A 19,876-nucleotide genomic window follows, 5' to 3' on the forward strand; every position below is an offset into this window, starting at 1 on the left:
GAAGTAGAAATTGCAATACTACATTAACATTTTGTATTTTACAGGAGAAATTTTCCCAAATCGACATCTTGATTCTCATGACTGCGGCAGTATGCCACGACTTGGACCATCCGGGCTATAACAACACGTAAGTCTGCCTTGTGCTTGCCTTAGAGCCTGTTGGGAAGGCAAAGCCAGCTGGCATTTTTGGCGGAGCAGGTTTTCCTTCTCACAGCTTGAGCTGGCAACGACCTTCCCCCAAGGCCCTGCCATTCACTCATGCATGGGCTAAGGCAGAAAACTCAGGTCTGGATGGGGGCTGCCAGCTGGCCTTGGCTCTGTAAGGGAAAGGCTTTTGCAGATCTTTGCCTCAGCTAGTCCCCCCGCTCCTGAGAAAACAAAGTAAATGTTTCACAGCTGAGAGAATGAAGGCATAGACGCATATAGCTCCACCATCCAAGATGGAATAATTGCACTAAAATGCCAAGGGTTATTTAACTTGCACATTACTTCGTAATTATAAATTATGAAAAGTATGTTCTCCTATTTAATACCGTGTCAGGAAATTAGATTTGTTGACACATGGTCACTTTTGTGTGCATGTATGCCTGTGTGAAGAACAGAGGAAGATGATCTAATTTATTTGTGGCCACTCATTAAATAAGGGCAGAGCTCAGTTCTGACTGAGATCTGTGAGAATCTGTCCATCAGCATCAGTGGGGATTGGATGAAGCCCAGACAGCTCCTTCTGTGTTTATTTTATGTGACTTTAAGCTACAGAGACTTGGTGAAATAATAAATAAATAAATACAAAGACGGAGGAAGAGTGTCTGAGATGATGTTTAAGTCCTATCTGTCTTCTCTAAAAATCTGATTTAGTATTAACAATCAAAAGCCAAACTGCAGCTAATTGAATAAGTATTCAGAAGAATGTAAATAAAAGGAAGCAGCATGATTTAGAGCAGCTAGTGTGTGAGTCTGCAGGAGCTCTCATTGTTTTTCTTTCTGTACATTAGCTATCAGATAAATGCACGAACGGAGCTGGCAGTACGCTACAATGACATCTCCCCACTGGAGAACCATCACTGTGCTGTGGCTTTCCAGATCATTTCCCAGCCAGAATATAACATTTTCTCCAATGTCGACCAGGACCAATTCAAGCAGATAAGACAGGTATGAATGCTGGTCCCATCTGTGCTATACAGACTGTTCCCACAGATGCAGCATGCACATCCTCCCTGCTGGATGCTGCAAAGTGAATCATTCCCCAGAAGGTAAGACTGAAAAAGCCCCTCACACTGGGAGGATCCAAGAGGGATTCTTGGAAAATGTCCACAGGAGCACTTCCTGGAATGTCTTGCTGAGAAATAATGAGCACATCCTGACTGTTAAAGCCCATGACATTTTTTGTGTAGTTATTTATGTTATTGAAGGAGCCGATTAGCTCTGTCTGGGAAAGGATCATGATCTCGTGGTAGAAGTTTATGCTTTAAGAGAACGTTGCATTAATTTTAAGGCAGGGCTTCAAAATGGGAAAAGATTTGCAACAGCAGAGCACTTCTACAATTGAAGAGGCTCTGGCGGACTGAGAATTGTCACGGTTATCCTTGAGAAAGGAAAATATGCTAGAATTCCCATTAGAGCACTAGGGACCAAAATTTCTTCTTAGTTTCTACATTACAGCTTCCTTCACATCAACGGAAATTGCAGACCAATGTGAGGGCTCACACGCTGGTCCTTTTGGAGTCACTGATTCTGCTGGTGCAGGGGAAGCAGGCATGGGCCCAAAAGGGACTGCTCTGCATGAGAAAGCACAGCTTTAAATTAACCACGTATTTTCCCATCATAAGCCATGCCTTGCACAAGGATATGGAGCTCCTAACATATTGGTTGTGCTTGGTTATTTCAAAGCCCTTCATCCAAGAAGGATGAGCACTACTGCTGGTAGTAGTGCTGGTCTGCTGGTCTTTCTGTCTTCTTTGTTGTCTCCATTAAGAGTCAGAACCAAAGTGTGCACCGCTTTGCAAGGGAACAAAAGTGGATCTTGGCAAATAGAGAGCAGCTTTTAGCATCCTGTTGTAAAGTTTGTATTTCCACACTTAGTCAATCAGAAAGGAAAAACCTTGGCACCTTTGGAATGTCACACCAGTGCCACAGATCTGTCCAACCGAGATCTTCATATGCCATGGATTTTTTGTTACCCTTTTCCAGTTTGTTTGGTGGTTCCAAGTCTACATTGTGTTAACAATGTAGTAATACATGAGGTTTTTCATGTGTGAAAGACCCTATTTTACTCTGCAATAATAGGCTTTGTAAAGAATTTCAAGTTTATATGTGAACATGTTTTCTTTGCTAGGGGATAATTACGTTGATCCTGGCTACAGACATGGCGAGACATGCAGAAATACTGGACTCTTTCAAGGAAAAAATGGAAAATTTTGATTACTCGAATGAAGAACACATGACCTGTGTAAGGAGATTTTGTGGATTATCATTTTTCTGTGCACAGTGTGAAATCTTGTAGATTAATGTTCATTTATTTAAAAATCAAGATCCAAGGTTCGTTGTTAAAAAAGAATCCCCTGCCCCACCAAAATGATTTTAAATTTGGGAGTAGTCTCTATTAAATAGACTATTCTGGCTTTAAAAGTCCTGGAGTCTTTAACACCCAGGGAAGCCTTTCCCCACAGCATCTAAGCCCTGCTTCACAATGAGCTTCATGGCCTTTTGGGACCGAACCTCTTCACACAGCAGGGAAGCACACATCTTGCTGGATCGCATCCCAGTGTTGCAGGCAGGGCAAACAAGGCAGAGTGCGGATAAGTGGTTTACACAGGGTAACTGGGAGAGTGGAACAGAATCCATTCGAGACCCCTGATTTATTTCTAAAGCTGTCCTTTCTGTCTGAGAACATGCCCTCCCACTGCATTGTAAGGACACGGGTTCTGGCTAGGGGAAAAGGGGCTGGCATGAAGACTGGAGTATTAAGGGATTATCCTTTTTCAGCTGAAGATGATACTGATAAAATGCTGCGATATCTCCAACGAAGTCCGCCCGATGGAAGTTGCAGAGCCCTGGGTGGATTGCTTGCTAGAGGAATATTTTATGCAGGTAAGAATGAGGGAGCACAACGGGCTGCTGTGGCCGGATCCCACCTCAGCTCTGGGTGCTCAGCTGCCTGACAGCCTGGGCTAGCTCTGGGACAGAAAGGCTTCTTTTATGGAAAGCCGGAGAAGCAGGTCAGCGAGACAAGCTGTTCAGAAAGCAAATGAATGCAACTGACTGCAATTCATGGAGGAAAGACAACACTCTTCTAGCTCACTGCATCTGCAGCTTTTTCCTCAAAAATACAATTTCTCTGTGCCTTATTGTTTTGGCCACCCAAAAAAAAGTGCCCACAGGCCAGTAGGTGAAAGTCTGCAGTGGGATATCTTTTTTGCATGTGTAGTCTCTGACTCCCCTGCCCATGAACTTGCATAGAAACAGTAAGTTATGGCACCACTGAGATCTGCACCTGAAGGCTACCGCCCTTTAGCTAGCTGTCTGCTTGGTATATTGCTCTCCCTATGGGCTTGCAGCCAAGATTAACATCCCTTAACTCTGGATTTGTTCCAGAGTGACCGAGAAAAATCAGAGGGGCTTCCCGTGGCGCCTTTCATGGACCGCGATAAAGTGACCAAGCCGACGGCGCAGATCGGCTTCCTGAAGTTCGTTCTCATCCCCATGTTCGAGACGGTAACAAAGGTAGGTCAGCCAAGGCCAGGGGCAGAACCAGGAGCATGCAGAGCTTCGTCATGGGCTTTGATGGGTGTTGAATTAGCCAGGGAAATGAGGATGTTTGCTCCACACCCTGCCTTGTGTCCACTTCTAGCATGTATGGGTTAATGAATGCGAGAGGAGACGTCAGCTTTCTCTCTTGTTTTTCATCCAGCTATTTCCAGAAGTGGAGGAGGTGATGCTCCAGCCCCTTTGGGAATCCAGGGACCGCTATGAGGAATTAAAACAGATAGATGATGCTATGAGAGAGGTGAGCCATAAATATCTCCTTGATCAAGCAAACATTGTGATTTCATAAGTGAAACACTGTAATTTAATAGCCCTTTAATTCCAAAACAGTAGGAACGCTTCTAGCATAGTCATAATCATGAGAAACACATTAATCACACTGAGCTGGAGGCAGGCACGTGCCACCAAGCAGCCTGCACGCACACGAGCATCCTGCACCCACCCCAGCACGACTGAGGGGATGGAGATGCCTGCAGGAGGGGCACCTGGAGGCCAAGCCCAGGGAAAACAGCCTGAGGGGAGAGCAACAGCAAACTGCTCTTCCAGGAGGGAACTGCCTTCCCCTGGGAAGGAGCTGGTCTGGACTGGGTAGCAGAAAATGTCCTGGGCTCGGGCAGTTCAAGGGACTGCACCACCAGGACATCTTCTCTGGGAAGGAACCTCCGCTCACATGTCTGTCAACAGGGATGGGCTTGAATTTTATGAGGGGTTGCTCTCAGATACACAGCATCTAGTAGGGTTGAACACAAAGCAAATGAAACCGTCCACAGCTCAGGCTGAGTGGGGACCTCTGTTTACAAAGAGCCTCTTGTTTTGACGTGTAAGGCTTAGGGAAGGTCGGATATACATGGAACAGTCTTTGCTCCCTCCAGCCACAGCTGTGTGGCCTCCAGGCTCCATCAGCAGGGCAGAGCCCAAGGCCAAAACCCAGGAGTGGGTGCCCCAGCCTGCCCCAGGAGGCATGTATGCCTTCCTTCCTTGCATGCCTCTTCCAGCACTTCATTGCTGTGCTGAGACAGGCAGCAAAACCTGCCTGAAAGGCATTGCACTCCTGGGTTTTCTCAGACATGAACAAATTTATCATGTAGACACGACACTATCTGTCACTGTGTCATTAAATGAATTGGGGAGTGCCCTGGAGCACTGGTTGTGCTGATACCCTTTGTTATGGGGGAAATGAAGGTTCATTCACATGGATGTCCCAGGCTGGATGAGGAGGATGGTGGTGGCTTTCTGCTGTAGCTCCCACCTCCTCCCAAGTGGTTTGGAGGAAAAGCCTCTCAGCAGCACAAAGCCTAAGGCTGGTTAATCAAAGACCACACATCTTGAGGGCGCTGAGTTATAAATGAGAATAAAGTCTTCAGTTTAGAGTGGAGCATTTCTCAAAGGAGGGAAGAAGAACTCAAAGATGAGTGCAAGACTTTCCAAGATCTCTTCATTTTTCAACCTGAGCTGAAATTTTACTTCTGCTTTACAGAAGCTGTCAAAACAGAAAGTTCATACAAACCGATGGAGCTTTAATTACGGTGTGTTGACACAAGAGGTCTTAGGAAAATACGAGCTGCCTGAATTCAGAAATAACCTGAAACAAGAGGGGTTAGCGAATAGTCCTAGAGCATAACGGGGCAGATGGTAGGAACGCCGAGTTCTGTTTCCTCCAGGCCTCGCCCCAGAGCTGTTTGGATGAAATGTTGCCTGTGCCATAGCAAGCTGTGGGGAGATGAGTGCTGGATTCACAGCAGCTGTGCAAATCCACGGCGCTAACGCTGCTTTGCTCTTCCTCCCAGTTGCAGCAGAAGAAAAACGACAGCCTGACCACCGGCAGTACCGAGAAATGAGACGAGAAGGACTTTGAGCAAAGCATAACCCCTAAGGTTATTTTCTTTCCAAGAAATACTGTATTTGCCAACCAGACCTGACGGCTACGTCAAAACCCAGCGGGGACCACTCAGGAGGAGAGGTGGCCGGGAGGGATGCCCTGCCCGCCCGCCCGGGCGCTGCCACCCCTGCGGACGCCGCGCAGGTTGCAGCACAGCTCCCGCCTGCAGCGTTTTTGGCCACCACTTGGAATTAGGCCTGCTGTCTTTAAGGGCAAAGTGGAGCTGAGAAAGGAGCCGTTTCTGGAAAAAAAAAAAAAAAAAAAAACGATCCACTGGCGTCCAAAAACAAAAGAAAAAGTTGTTTTAGTCAAGATACCACATATACGTGTACAGCGGTATGCTAATTGCAGCATAGCTTAACAGATGCTTGTATTCTGACAGGGGCCCTGGCAGATATTTTTGTTTGCCAAGTAGGCCCTAATGACACATTTCTCTGTATTATTCTCTGAATTTTATAGTGTTCACAGTACATTGAGAAGCCCAGCAATTTTGTTTTTCTATACTAGAAGAAGTCAGAAAAAAAAAAAAAAACTTCATGGGTTTGCGGGTTCTCTTTGAGGCCCTGTACAGCTGGCGTCAGGGGGTCCTTCAGCACAAGCAAAGGGGGGGAGCACCACGCTGACACCACTGTGCAAGCAGATTTTTATCCTCATGGAAGCAAAAAGCAACACCACCACCAAGAAGAACCTTCAAAGATGTACAGATTTTTTTTTTTTTTTACTTTTAAACTGATCTGCTAAATAATATATTCTTCTACAGAAGTGGGTGTCGTACTTGTTTTCTTTTGCCTATGTGTCCACAGAGTGAACCCAAGTGAATGCAAGGTGAGGGGCTGTTAACGAGAGGGGAGGGTCTGGTCTCCTTAAGATGAGAGGTTTCAGAAACAATTCTGGTGATATAACCATACCATGAGAGCAGCACGGAAGGAGCATCCCTTGCAGTGATGCCTTGCAAAGGCTGGGAGCCTCACAGACTGCAATATTATCTCAATGCAGCTATCCCTGAGTCCTGCTTGCACATTTCCCGAGCTCCTTGACAGAGCCACAGCCTGCTTGCTCTGCTGGTGCCTCTTCCTGCCCAGGCTGCCTGCTCCTTTAAGCAGCTGTTTGTGTGCATGCTTTGGGCTTTCTGCTGCAAGCTGGAGAAGGGTCTGCCCCCTGGATTTGCACAGTCTTGGGGGACCCCGAGGTAGATGTGAAATCCAAGCGTGGGGTCAGCTCCCAGCTCTGCAGGCGTCTTCACGAACAAATGAACTAAGCCCTAGTTTTGATTAACCTCAAAACTTTCGGTCCTTGAAAGTTGGACTTGAATTGTGTGGTTTGGACCTTTTCTTCCGCACTAAATCTTATAATCCAAAGTACATTGTGACCCAGATTGTTTTGCTGCGGAATTCTTCACTTCTTTTTCACAAATAAATCAAATTTACCATCTCCATTCAAGCAGATTTCCGTCACAAATCAGCTCCCGAAGCAGATGTGCTGTGCAGGAGCTATAAACAATTGCTTAGGACATGCCAAGTCCTGCACCGAGCTAGTTACACTAGATGAGAAAACCTGCTGTAGGAACTCGACTGCACCCTCCTCCCACTAAAATTGTTTAAGGGTTAGAGCCTGATAGGAAGTTTTGTTTCAGCAGGAAGACTTTTCTCTAACCATAAGCCCTGATCCAGCAAGTATTTATGCGTGTGCTTAACTCCCACACGCCTCATCAGGGACCCTGGTAGCTAATTGCAGAGTGCAGGCTCCTCAGCTCTCCCTAATTGAAGCACACGAGAGCTTTGTAATGGATGGTTCTTGCTGCCTGCTTTGGCTCCAGCGGTTTTTCAGAGCAAACTGCAAAGCGTGCACTGCAGAGATGACCAGAGGATGCTGGTGCAATCCCGCTGACCTTACCGGAGCTGCATGGAGAGCCCTCCTCGGGGCTGCACTGGTGCATGCCGTGGTGCTGCGATGCTCTCTGTGGCTCACTGAAAGAGCGGGGAACGTCCAGGCTGCTATTTATAGACAGTCGTAAAAAAGACCACAGCAATCATGACCTTCTGGCATATATGGGAGTGCCACGGCGCTCTTTAATCTCGTTTTCCTCTGTAATATTAGATTTCTGAAGAGACAATCCTCCCGACATACACTTAACCGAGGGGATGGTAAGGCATTCTCTCATAATTCTAGTTTCTTGCACTTTTTTTTTCCAAAATATTTGATGCTGTGATTCATATGTAAACGAACAGATTTGAGGATCCTGGCAATCAGCCCATTAAAATGTCACACGTTTTCAGGGTGACATTTTAAATCTACACTTAGCACGCAAACAAAGTTTTCGGAGGCAGCCAGACAGATGTCTGAAGTGTGATTTAATCTCTTCTCTCCCTAATCCGATGACTAAGAGCGAATGTTTTATCTCATTGGTATTGTTTTACCTTACGGTAGGCGCCTTGCAAAGGACTTTATGTGGCCTGTGGTCTTTATGGCATCATGACAGCGATGCCTACGGCTCTACACTGCTGCTCCCACACAGGTGGGGAAAGCTGAACACGAAACAGTTTGCAACTATTCCACGCCGTTTGGCTTGAAAAACTAACGAGGAGCCCTGGGACTTGACTTTTTTATTTATTTTTTAATGATGAGAGCCCACGGCTTCATTCTTGAGTGTGGCTTTCGTGATCAAACCCAGGCCGTAGCGCAACTGCGCGTCTTGGGAAGGAAACAGCTTTTTGGAAAGCTGAGTGCCCCCCTCGCCCCAGCGGCCAATTTGCAGTGAAAATTCAGCGCGTGTTAAACACGCGGGTTATGTAATGCCAGAGGAGTATCTGCACGTGGAAACTGTAGGTCTCGGTGCAGCCCCTGAGCAGTGATAACAACGGCATCTGCTCCATGCTCCTGCCCCTTTGCCATCGAGGCTGTTCAGTGCCAACAACACGAAGCAAAGACTTTCTAAATTGTGTTTAAAATAGGTCGGGTGCAACTTGTCTGAGCAATGCAACAGTGCAGCAGGGGACTGCTTCTTTCTTTCAGCCCCCCAGGGGACTGCTTAGGTGGAGGTGAAATTTGTACTGTGAAAAAGTTGGGCATCAGGCTCCTGGTCCATATGTGAGTCCTACAATAGTGCAAGAAATCAGCAGTGGTCTGAATAACGAGCCTAGCTCTGCCACTGGCTGCAAATACCACCTGGAGCGAGTCACCAAGCCAGGGCTTCCCTCTCCACTCAGTAGGAGACCCGCCTCTGTACAGCACCTTGGCTGCCAAATGCTCCTCTGAGCAAGAGCCCAGAGTCACTATTTTCAGCAAAGATGACTTCAGAGAAGCTCCTGGCCAAAAGAGCTTACTAGATGTTCCCATAAGTGAAGAAGCTGCAACCAGCTAGCCAAGCATCTTGTCTTCATCCAGCTGTGGTAGATCTGGCCCCTTGCTAGATAGAAGTCACACTTCTCCCCATCTCACACACCCCCCGAAAGAAAGCTTCCTGACTTCTCTGGCATGTGGTCAAGAATTACAGGTGTGCTCAGGCACACGCACACGCACAGGATTGCTGTCTGCAGACATTTTTATAACACTGCTCTTGGCTCTGGTGCAAGACAAATGTAGAACCAGGAGGCCTTGGAAAGCGTAAACTAGCCCGCTCGCAGCCAAGGCTGGCTACGATGCCTCGGAGGAAAAATCTCTGTTTTCCAAATTGTGTGGAAACACGCTCACTGCCTGCCTGATGGGCCCGGCAGAGCCCCGTCCCCGAAGGCTGGAGCAGCTCTGCTTCTTTCCAGAAGAACAGCCCCGGCGGTGTCCCGGGCGCAGGCTAGCTGGACGTGCTCCAGGCTGGAAAACACAACAAGGAAAGTGGCATAGAAATGCATAAATCCTCCTCGAACCTGCGTCCCTGAGCCATGCCTTCTGGCATTTCCAGTTAACAGAAGGGTGTTATGTGGGCAGAGCACCCCCTTTGTAATTTTTCAGTCTCGTTTTTCGTTTTCATCCCAGTTTGGTGTCTGGGTGCCTGCGGCCTGCTCCTGGCACAGCGTCCCCATGAAGGAGAGCAGGGTGAGGGCATCGTGATGGGGACAGCTCTGCCCCTGTGCAGCCCCGACCGCCCCGGTGACACTGCGATGGCTGTGCCGTGGGTGCAGACACCTGGCAAGGTGAAGGTAACGCCAACAGGGCATTCGCTCTGGGGCCGTTCTGCTCCTTCCAGCCTCTTCTCCAAGGGGCTGGTGGTCGGTGGCGGTGGCATTTCGAAGGGGAGCTTCGTCTGTTTGTGCTGGATGCTTTGTTGTGTTGTTTGTGTGCTTTTTTTTTCAAGAACTTTTCCATCTGCCCTGCGGCACTCAGTCTGCTTTCTAAATTGGCATATTGCAGTGGCAGCACTTGTGCACTGCCATGGCCAGCGCTTGGGGGCCAGACGGGCTTTTCCCATCTGATGAGCAGGCTCCCTCCTTCCCTCCCCAAAAGATTCTGCACTAGTTTGAAAGCTTGATGGTACTTTTTTTTTTTTCCTTTTTTTAATTAATAAATCCACAGTTAAATGAAATTAATATGCAGAGCAGTGTTTGTGTCGCTTCAATCTTGAGATATTACCTTCCTGTCCCCGTAATGTTATGAACCTTAGGCACAATCACCTTGAAATACATAAACCCACCGTGTTCCTATTAGAAAACACTGTGTGGGGTGCTGCTGGGATGTTTTCCATGGTGTTTCCTTGTCCTTCATTAAAACAACTTGCCTGATTCCACCCTCAGAAGCCCCCAAGCCCAGCTCCTGGTCACCACTGGGGTCCCTCCTCCACCTCCTTCCATGCCATGGAAGCAGCCGTGTATCTGTAGGAAGAGCTGGAGGAATCTGCTCCTAAAGGTTACAGGTTAACGAGTCTAAAACACCGTGTACCTCAGAAAGTTCACCGGGGCGATGTGCGTGCCATAAATGACAACTTTATTTCTTCCAGGCTGCGCTATTTTTTCCCCCCCAAGACTTTGATCCTCCCAGTCATTCTGGCTACTGTGTGCATGGCCAAGGGCAGATCTCCAGATGCAGTGACTTGTCCTGGCTCCCTCGCTTGCAGAGGACACACCACCCGTTTTCAGGACGGTGACCCAAGGCTGTGCTGCCACTTCCCAGCCCCTCAGCGTGCCGAGCACCCATGCCAGGGGTAGGGCTGCAGCACGGCACCCAGCCTCATCCCCTGGAAAGTATGTTTCAGGAGATAAAATGAATTCCCATGTCTATGTCTGATTTTAATTACATATTTAATGTCTTAAGCTGCTGCGACTAACGGGGAAATTGTGGACACTGGGGTAGGGGCACCCACCGTTTTGAACTGTGCTGAATTACAGGCACAGCTGCACTTTGGTGCTGTACACCATCAAGGCTCATCACCTGTCTTTTGTAGGAGAACACATAAAATTAAATCAAAAAGTTTATAAGCCGATTAATACAAATTTGCCTAATCAGTATGGCAGGACTCTTTTTTTTCAAATATCAACTCTGCGGGCTAGCTCAGGAGCCTTACTTATTTCAAACCTGAGATTAAATCTACTATTTCCAGTGTAATAATCTTATAACACCTCTGAATTTATCTCTAGGGCAAAGGTCTTTTCTCATCCCAGTGGTTAAAGTTTAACCAGGGAGACAATAATCATCTTTAAAGACACACTGTACACAAAGAGGGACTCGGTGGCGTGACTTACAGGAGGAACTCGGAGTTTGCAGAGTAAGAATGGTGTTTGCAGGCTGTAAAAGAGAGTGACAGTCCCAGGAACATTCTTTTGAAAGAGCGTGCACGCTGCACGGGACGACTTGCTCCCTATTCACTTGGGTCAAAATCAGAGCCCTTTTGCCTGATTTTTTTTTATTACTTTTTTTTTTTTTTTTTTGAGCCCTGCTGTGTTCAGCAGAAAGTTTCACCAGCGTATCTGAATTCGCCCTCTGGATGAGAGGACAGCACGGCTGCAGCCTTCCTAGGGCTGCGTGCAGGTGCCCCCGGCAAGTCACCTGAAAACCAACTCCTCTGTAAACACGCACGATAACCAAGGGCAGATAAAGTGCCTGGGTTAGCCCTGGGTACGTGTGGGCTGCCTCGGTGCAAAGCTGCCCTTTCTCCACCATCCCAACCCCTGGGACAACACGGATGTGACCTTGCTGCCACTGCCAGCACGTGGGGTGGCAGCGAGGCTGGCACCCCCAAAACCCAAACCTCATGGCCCTGCTTCACCCCCAGCCATCCTGGAGGGGAAGGGGTCCCAGCCTTGAGGCTGCACGTGTTGCTGTGACCCTCAGGGGGAAAACCAGACTTGGGCAGGGCAGGGGGAACCACGCTGAGGCTCCCCAACATGCACCTCCATCTGTGGTGGAGGCGAGAGCTGGTGCTGCACAGCCAGAGGGAGATGGGGCATTGCCCCCTGTCTGGGCTTTGCGTTTGTGGAATAAAACTGAGGACTCTGCTGGCCCTAACCAAGGAACGAAGCATGGGACGCTGCTGCCACGTAACCAAGCCAGCAAATAAGAAATCCAGAAAATAGAAAACAGCCCGGATACAGAAGTTAAATGCGTTCAGGCTTTCGGCATGATTTTGAAGTCACAACGCAGCATTTAACAAGGAAGGTTTAGCAGATAGATCTGCATACGTATTTGCATATGGCCCTCATTAGACGAAATTCCAATTAAGCATTCAGTGCATGCAGGACTGGCAGATACACAAGCCTAACAGGTGGGCCATTTTGTGCTATGTGATGGCACAATTAAACCCTTTTCTGCCCAAATAAGGATTCACTAGCTTGCATCAGCTCCATCCATTGCCCAGATTGCCCAGACCTGAGATCTTTTATCTTCTCCCGTTTCTCACTTTTTTTTTTTCAGTTATGTTACTACCTACTCCATTACGAACCTTTTTTTTTTATTTAGCCCATCTAAATGTATTCTCATCTATGTAAAAGCACCATAATAATAAGGAAGCACAGAGGAGCCTGACATTTCTTTTCATGCTGGTACTTACTGTTCAAAATGTCCTAGAAGAATATCAGTGACGTCTGTCTTTTCACAGGTGAAGGGGACTAATAACCAGAAAGGACTCTCTGTCTTTGGTAGCATGCTGCACCAAGCAGACCATTTCATTAACCTTTTGCAAAACACATTGAAAACCCTCGGATGACACCCACATCAGTCCCCTCACTCCCAAACACACGACCGTTGCATTGAAGAACTGACAAGGGAGGGTGATGGAAGAAAATTAGGCAAAATTTTTACATTTTCTGATTCTTAAGGAATTGGCAGGGTGGAAAGGATAATAGCCGCTATTCTCAGGTGAGATGGTGCTCGCAATAAACAATTTTTGTAACTACCATACGCCTGTAAAAGCCCTTGAACACATCAAACCCTTCTGCCAGGAATACTTTTCTGTATGTGATGTGCATCTTCCACCCGTAGGCTCTGTGTCCCCAGGCACAGCTCCCCAGAAGGACATACAAACTACACGGCCACAAGAGCTAGAGATGGAGCAAGCGCTTACCCCCTCAAGACTGAGCCCAGTCTTGAATATTTCCTCCTGATTTTCTTCCTCCAGATCAAGTTGAGATTGACCCATTGGCCATCTCACAGTAATCACTGACTGCAGCAAGGGTCTTAGATGCAAGTCATCTCCAATGGGTTCAGCTCAGTTGCAACCCCGACCACAACTCCTGGTCTATACCTATCAAATCTAAGCACCACTTCTTCAGTCTAGCTCCAGTAAGGACACTTGGACAGTGGTAATGCGCAGGGATACATTAAAGCGGGAACATTTAACTTGGAAGACCCTCTGCTTAAAACTTATCCAGCCTTCTCTAGAGACAACCACACTCCAACATGAATGCAATGTCTGTAAGGATGAAGCAGAAATGGCTGTCTCGTCTCCCAGCCTAAGGGAAGGTAAAGTAGGTGTCATTAGTCCTCTCTTCACTTCTAATACCGCATATTACTTTCTTCTGGAAGAAGACTTCCTGCTGTGGCAGCCTTGCGTTGTTGGGCAGCCCGCAAACACTGAGGAGCACGGTTTATACCTCAAGGAGATGACAGCGTAATCAGAAGTGGGGCATAAGTGACTTCAAATGGTAAGAGGAAGGAACAAAATGTTCTGTGACGTACGCCCCAGGATGGGTGATGGCAGTGCTCTGATGATGCTGACTGCTCTCATTGCTCAGGTCCTGCTCCTTCACCCTTGCGCACACAGTACCGGTGCCACCTTTGGTCACCAGAAACTCTGGGAGAGAAAAGCAGAGCAAGTCACGGGGATGAAGAACCCAACCAATAAACCGCTCAATCGCACTTCTCCAAAATAAAGTCACCGCTGCAAGCCCTTTTGCGTCTTGCAGCTGAAGTCTCGTGTGCCTTATGGCAGAGACGCTGATAGCGTGTTTCTTCTGCTGTGGTTCAAGAAAGATGTGCTGGCTGCACCCACCCAGACAGAAGCCTGCTGGATAACTCGGTGCAGAAATGATCCGGTTGCTCCTCTGCAGAGCTTGGCTGAACGCTCGGATCCAGAGACTTTCCCTCCCTCCCCTCGATCTTGCCAGGCCTAGCGCTAAACCTACATGTTCAGCTTATCTGTTGACTTTAAATAAGGATCATTTAGATATGTTTTCCTCCTAAATTACACAGATTTATTGTAAGCTGGGAACACTGCGCTCAGCTCGTATAAGTGCAACGAGCCCATTAAACTCTGAGCAGGACAGAACAAATCACACTAGGGCAAAAAGCAGCCCGCCTTCACCCCTCCCTGGGACGGCTCTTCCCATAAACGGGGATGGACTGCTGCAACCACAGGCCTGTGAGCTGCAAATCTGTGACATCCCAGGATGGGGAGCGGGACAGAAATGTGGCTGCAGGCAGAGGGAGGTGGCCCTGAGGGTGTGCTGCAAGTAAGAGCAACTGGGCTCACAGTGATACTGCCGAAAGAGACGAGGTGCATGCACCCTATGCAGGCCTGGCTACGCCTGCAGCTGAAAAAGGTGGCGTCTCTCCTGTCCCATCTGGTCCCTTGGAGCACCAGGTGCCATGCCAAAGCACAGGCAGCGTGCACGAAGGGGAATCGAGCAGAGAAGACATCAGGAAAGTTGGAGACAGGGCTCTGGTGAGCCATGGGTCCTGTGCTCCCCGGCAGGCAGGCACGGGGACTCAGCAGGCAGGGAAAAACAGCTGCTGCTGCCCCAGCGCGGGACGTAGCAGGACAGGGTCCCCAACCTTGTCCCCGCTGCTCCAGCACAGGGAAGGTGGTGGAGGTGGACGGGTGCCAGGGCAGGGTGGCACGGGACGGGCAAGGAGCGAGACCTGCAGGGCACTGAGAAAGCCCCGCACAAGGCCACAGGGCACTAAATGTATCATAAGCCTTCTAAGAAGCACAGTTGGTTTTGATTTGTGCACGGGTTTTCCCCACGCTACCTAGATAACAAGGCACCGTGCTGGGCTTCCTAGGAAACATTAAAAAAGCAGATAGGGTGGAAAAGGCTCTTTTATTTGTTTATTTATTCAACACATTCAATCCACTACTGCGGATTTTATTATTGTTGTTCTTGTTAGAAGATGCCCCAAACAAACAAGCAAAAACAAAAACAAAAAAGTGCAGCATTGTTTACAAAACAGAATTTTGTGTTAAAGTATTCCCCAGGGCATATGCAAGTCTTAATGTATTGATTAATTATCGCAAGTAATACTTCCTTGAAGATAAGAAGCCTTCATTTTCCAAAGGCCATTTTATTTGCTGAACACTGCTGGCCTTCGATATGATAAATTATTATTTCAGGTAAATCCAAATGGCACATAGATAATTATACAAATTCCTGAACAGACCAGGAAATAGGAAAAATCAGATCCAAGTTCTTTTAATGTAAATAACTGGTGTGCCTCAGCCTACTTTTTTCATGCTTTGCAATATTAGAGAGCAAAGGAAGCAGTCCAGTGTGAAATACTGTGATTATAAATGGGAAAAGTCAACAGAGAAATCTAAGACACCCAGCACTGCACAAAACTAACCTGAATTTATATAGGATTCAGCCATATTGACAACATGTTGATGAGAAAACCTAGTAACGTAGTTCTTGTTTAAAAACACAAATCCCTGGTTGGCTGCAACACAGCTGTAAATACAGTTCATCAAGCTATGCTCCTAAAAATCTGCACAGGTGGAATACCAAAATGGATGCTTTAATTGGCATTTTTCACACTGAATACTTTGCTCCAGAACTGCCTTTCCCTGGTAACAACTTCAGAAAGGACTAATAGCAACAGCGACTTTCTGACGCTGAGGCATAGAAAGCAACTGGATCACTCGTGGCAAAGTCTGCTCAGCTCTTCCAACGTATTTCCCATATAATTCACCTCTGGAAAATCCTGATAGTACCAGCTCAATATATGCTGAAATTAAGGGTCTGTGCAGTACGTACACAAGCATTAAGGCCTAGCTCACCAGACAACAAACTTTGCAAAGTCTTGCAGCTTCCAACTTTGCTATTTATCCCCAATCACCTAGGCAGGGAATGACCAACACAGGCTGCTACCCTCTCCCAAGAAAGCCTTTTAAAATTGTTTTTAAATCAATGTATGCCTCTGTAAGTTTAACCATCTTCGTACCTAAAGTCCCTGAATGACCCCATTTATTAAGACACCCGAGACTCAAACAACTTTCATGCCAGTGTTGGATGGCAGAAGGAGCCCAATGCAGCAGTGAACGCCGTCAGCTACTTCATCCACCTGGCAGCAGCAGGAGGGGCAGGCTCTAAGAAAATGATGCTGTTGAGCTGCTCTCTGGCCGTCACGCAGGGTTGAGGCTGTTCCCTTCTGCTCCCATCCTGGTCCAGAGGGGTGAGGGCCACAGGATGTTTGATGGATCTTGTTCTCTTCCCATATACAAGTGAAATTAAAGCCAAAGGTTGACAACAAGCTACAATGGAGGGTGAAGGTCTCCTTGCTTTGTGTTAGGAAGAACTTTGGGTCTCCTTACAATACATTATACACACATAAATACTTCTGACCGAGCCAGAAGTCAAAATTTCTATTCCAGATGGGAATGTTAAATTCTCCTTTGTATCCCTATGGACAACGCTCAGAGGTACTATATACTGTATATCTAAACACGACAGATATCAGGCAAGCGAACAAGCAAACAAAGCTTTAACTGCAAGGCTCTAGCTCATGATGGAAACAGAAGCAGGGAGGCTCCGTGACTGTGTTAATGCCACATCGGCTTCAACCATAATTACTTCATGCTGATTCTCTGGAGCGAATGCATCCACCTAGCTATCAGGAACTGCTTGAATTAAAAACTGAATTAAACAAGAAACAAAACCTAACTTCCATTTCCCATAAACACCAGACCACTGACTTGAATAAAACCCTACTGAAAGTCATTGAGACTCGAGGTGCAGGTACCAAAGGGAAGATGGGGGCGGCCACGCCTGGGCGTTCAGTTTTTGTATCCAGGAGCATCCCCTTTATGCATGTGTATATGCATAAATGCAGGAAACGGTGGCTTTACAGCACAGGCTTCTGATGTTAAGCATCGCATCAGATTTGCATAGGCACCCCTGGTGGCAAGGTGCAAATGTCCGGCGTGCCCAGCAGAGCTGCTCCACACACGGTGTCCCCACCCCTGGCCAAACCGTGACACTGCTGCTCAGGGCCCTCAGCACCGAAATGGGGCTTGTGCATACAAATGTGACACCAGCCATGGCCTTTGCTTGCTCATCCCTGCTTTCTGCAGGGATATCTCATCTGCTTGCTGCTCTTGGGTTAGCCCTTGGCTGTTCCTTTGCCTTCCAGAAACCCAAGAGGTTTTCCCCACATCATTTCTCCACTGACCTGCATGACAACCTGTACAAAAACACTAGAAACCAAGAGCCGTTGGCATCTAAACCCATTCAATTCCCTCTCCCTCTTTCTTTCCCATCTCCGCATCAACAGCTATTGCGTCCAGGCTGCTTTTTCTCATTCGCAAAGCACCAGGCTCCACTGAGTCATCCCAGCCTCATCCACACCACATCACCAGCACTGGTGGCAGCGAGACAACCCCTACGTCCAGCCTGTAGGGCTTCCCCTTTGCAGGTCTAAGCACTTGGTGCAAAATATTTTAGCCAATAGCAGAGACGACAGAAGCAGACTTTGGACTGTATCAAAATCCACAAACTTTTTATTAGTCAATGTAAAGCAACTGTATGGAATTAGGTTTATTATATTTACTTTTTTTTTAAAAAAAATAAATGAACGTTTTACTTATAGCTGGTTTTGTTTGCAGAGTAAATATGCTTTCACTGTTGTTGTTTAAAAAAAAAAAAAAAAAAAAGACTGTTCTAAATGATGCTACTTGGCTGCATTTAGTTAGGATCCCTTAATGCTAGGACACATAAAAGGTCACTCTCTTCAACGTGTTGCTAAAAGGGTTTCAATGACAATCCCAGCAATGGGGGGAAGACACAAATGCTTGTTTAAAATGCTAAGGAAATAAGGAAATAGAAGTCAGTATTGGATTGTAGCAGTGGCTTTTTTATTATTATTATTTTTTAATACTTACAAGTATCTAGCCATTTTCCATTTAAGGCATAGGCACAGCTCTGTGGATTTAGACCTTCCAGCAACAACTTGCTTCCTGTAATCAATTTCCTTAGTCCTCTTCAAAGGAGCCCACGGACACTCACAGGCCCACAACTTAAGGTCAAGGACTGCTGCGTGCAGGTAAGGAAACATTAAATGGAATAGGAACGGACAGGAAAGACTCAGGGGGAAAAAAAGCTCTGAGTCATCTGCCAGGTATCTCATCTCGTGTTGCTTCCATACACCACAACCTGTCAGTTTGTGTTGGAAGAGATTTCGGGTTTCTTCCAGGACAGCAGGCAGGGTGGGGATTCACAAGGGTATTCCACGGCCAGTGAAAACTGCCAAGTTCAATCCTGTGCTGGGAAAACAGCTGGGGAAAAATATCCCATAGGCACAGGAACTGGTAACATGGAAGTCTCTTACCCTTTAGAAGCGTAGCAACATGGACATTGGTGCTGAATCCCCATCTAGGATCTGCAACCAACCCCCTGCGAGCAGTGAAGTGTCCTCCTCAAAACGTTTTCCTCTTCTACAAGGAAATAGTGTTGATGCACGTGAACTCGATACTCACCATCAGAGCTGCTACAGAGAAGGTAGGGTTGGGCAAAAACCTCTGGGGTGAACGGGACGTGTCAAAAAGAGCACACAACCTGCCCTACCCATTCTTGCAGGTCAGTACCACATGCTCCCAGCCTCTGGCATCTCTTAACTCTCCTGTGCTCAGGAACGAGCATGAACAGCAATTCCTGGGACCAGCCCTCATTATCTCAGCAGGCCCGGCTAAAATACTGGTTGGGTGACACACACGAGACCTGCCTTTGGCTCACACCACTACCTTAAACAGCATTACCTCGTGTCATGCAGAAATAATTCAATACAGGCTCCTGCCGAAGACTCAGGTTTGTTAGGAAATGTTGCAGTTTGCTTTGCACAAGCAGGTTTTGTGATGGGTGAAGAATCATTTCCTCACCAGCAGCCAGCAGGAAAGCGAGGCGGAGCTTTTTCCTCCTGTCTTGTTTAGGTCACAACTAGTGGGATTTCTGGCCCATTTCTGGTAAGGTCATACTGCTGAATCTGTGCACCACCAGCCTCCTCAGCTGAGCAGTCACAAAGCTGCACCCTGGGGCTCAGGCCCTGTGCTGCTGTTCTCTCAGATGTCAAACAGCACCGCGGGCAATCGCTAGACAACCTCCTTAAATTGGACTATTAATTTTCCAGTCATCCCAGACAGTAGGACAAACCATGTGCGCGCACTAATTTTTCCCTAAAGCTGACTGGAGAAGGTCCTGCTTACGCAGAAAATCTCTCAATTTTTTTTCCCAAAAACTGCCTAACGAATGATCTCCCACACCAGGATGCGATCAGCAATTCTCGGACTCGTTTGGTCTGTCGGGATGCTCAGAGAGGATGCTTCAGGCCTGACCAGCTGTCTCCCATTCTGGAGTTTCCTTAATTGCTTCCCCAACTGCTCTCCCTGGAGCCTCCTCCTAAATGAGATCAATACAAGAACTACAAAGTCTTAATAGCTGACATCATTCTCCAGAAGCTGGTATTTTCAGAACAAGCTACATCTCACCAATGCCTTACACGTTAACACAACGAGAATTTCACTGCAAAGTTCTTAAGCATCCATATACCCCGGAGATCACAACTACATAAAGAGACCTGAAGAAACATTCACGATTCTTCGGC

The 19,876-nt window shown here is 47.3% G+C and overlaps 1 protein-coding gene across 8 annotated transcripts in view; it reads left to right on the forward strand.

Moving 5' to 3' along the window:
- The window catches only part of PDE9A (phosphodiesterase 9A), a 41,499-nt gene extending 35,093 nt beyond the window's left edge, over positions 1-6,406 (forward strand). For all 8 annotated transcript variants that reach the window (XM_068684954.1, XM_068684964.1, XM_068684996.1 and 5 more), the window contains 7 exons: positions 45-127; positions 996-1,152; positions 2,336-2,449; positions 2,986-3,090; positions 3,595-3,723; positions 3,911-4,006; positions 5,553-6,406. In XM_068684954.1, the coding sequence (XP_068541055.1) occupies positions 45-127; positions 996-1,152; positions 2,336-2,449; positions 2,986-3,090; positions 3,595-3,723; positions 3,911-4,006; positions 5,553-5,603 (735 nt within the window). In that variant the 3' untranslated portion in view covers positions 5,604-6,406. The remainder of the gene's footprint in view (positions 1-44; positions 128-995; positions 1,153-2,335; positions 2,450-2,985; positions 3,091-3,594; positions 3,724-3,910; positions 4,007-5,552) is intronic.
- Positions 6,407-19,876: the final 13,470 nt, after the last annotated feature.

The sequence above is a fragment of the Anas acuta genome, chromosome 1, assembly GCF_963932015.1.
Source record: "Anas acuta chromosome 1, bAnaAcu1.1, whole genome shotgun sequence".
In the NCBI taxonomy this organism is placed as follows: Eukaryota; Metazoa; Chordata; class Aves; order Anseriformes; family Anatidae; genus Anas; species Anas acuta.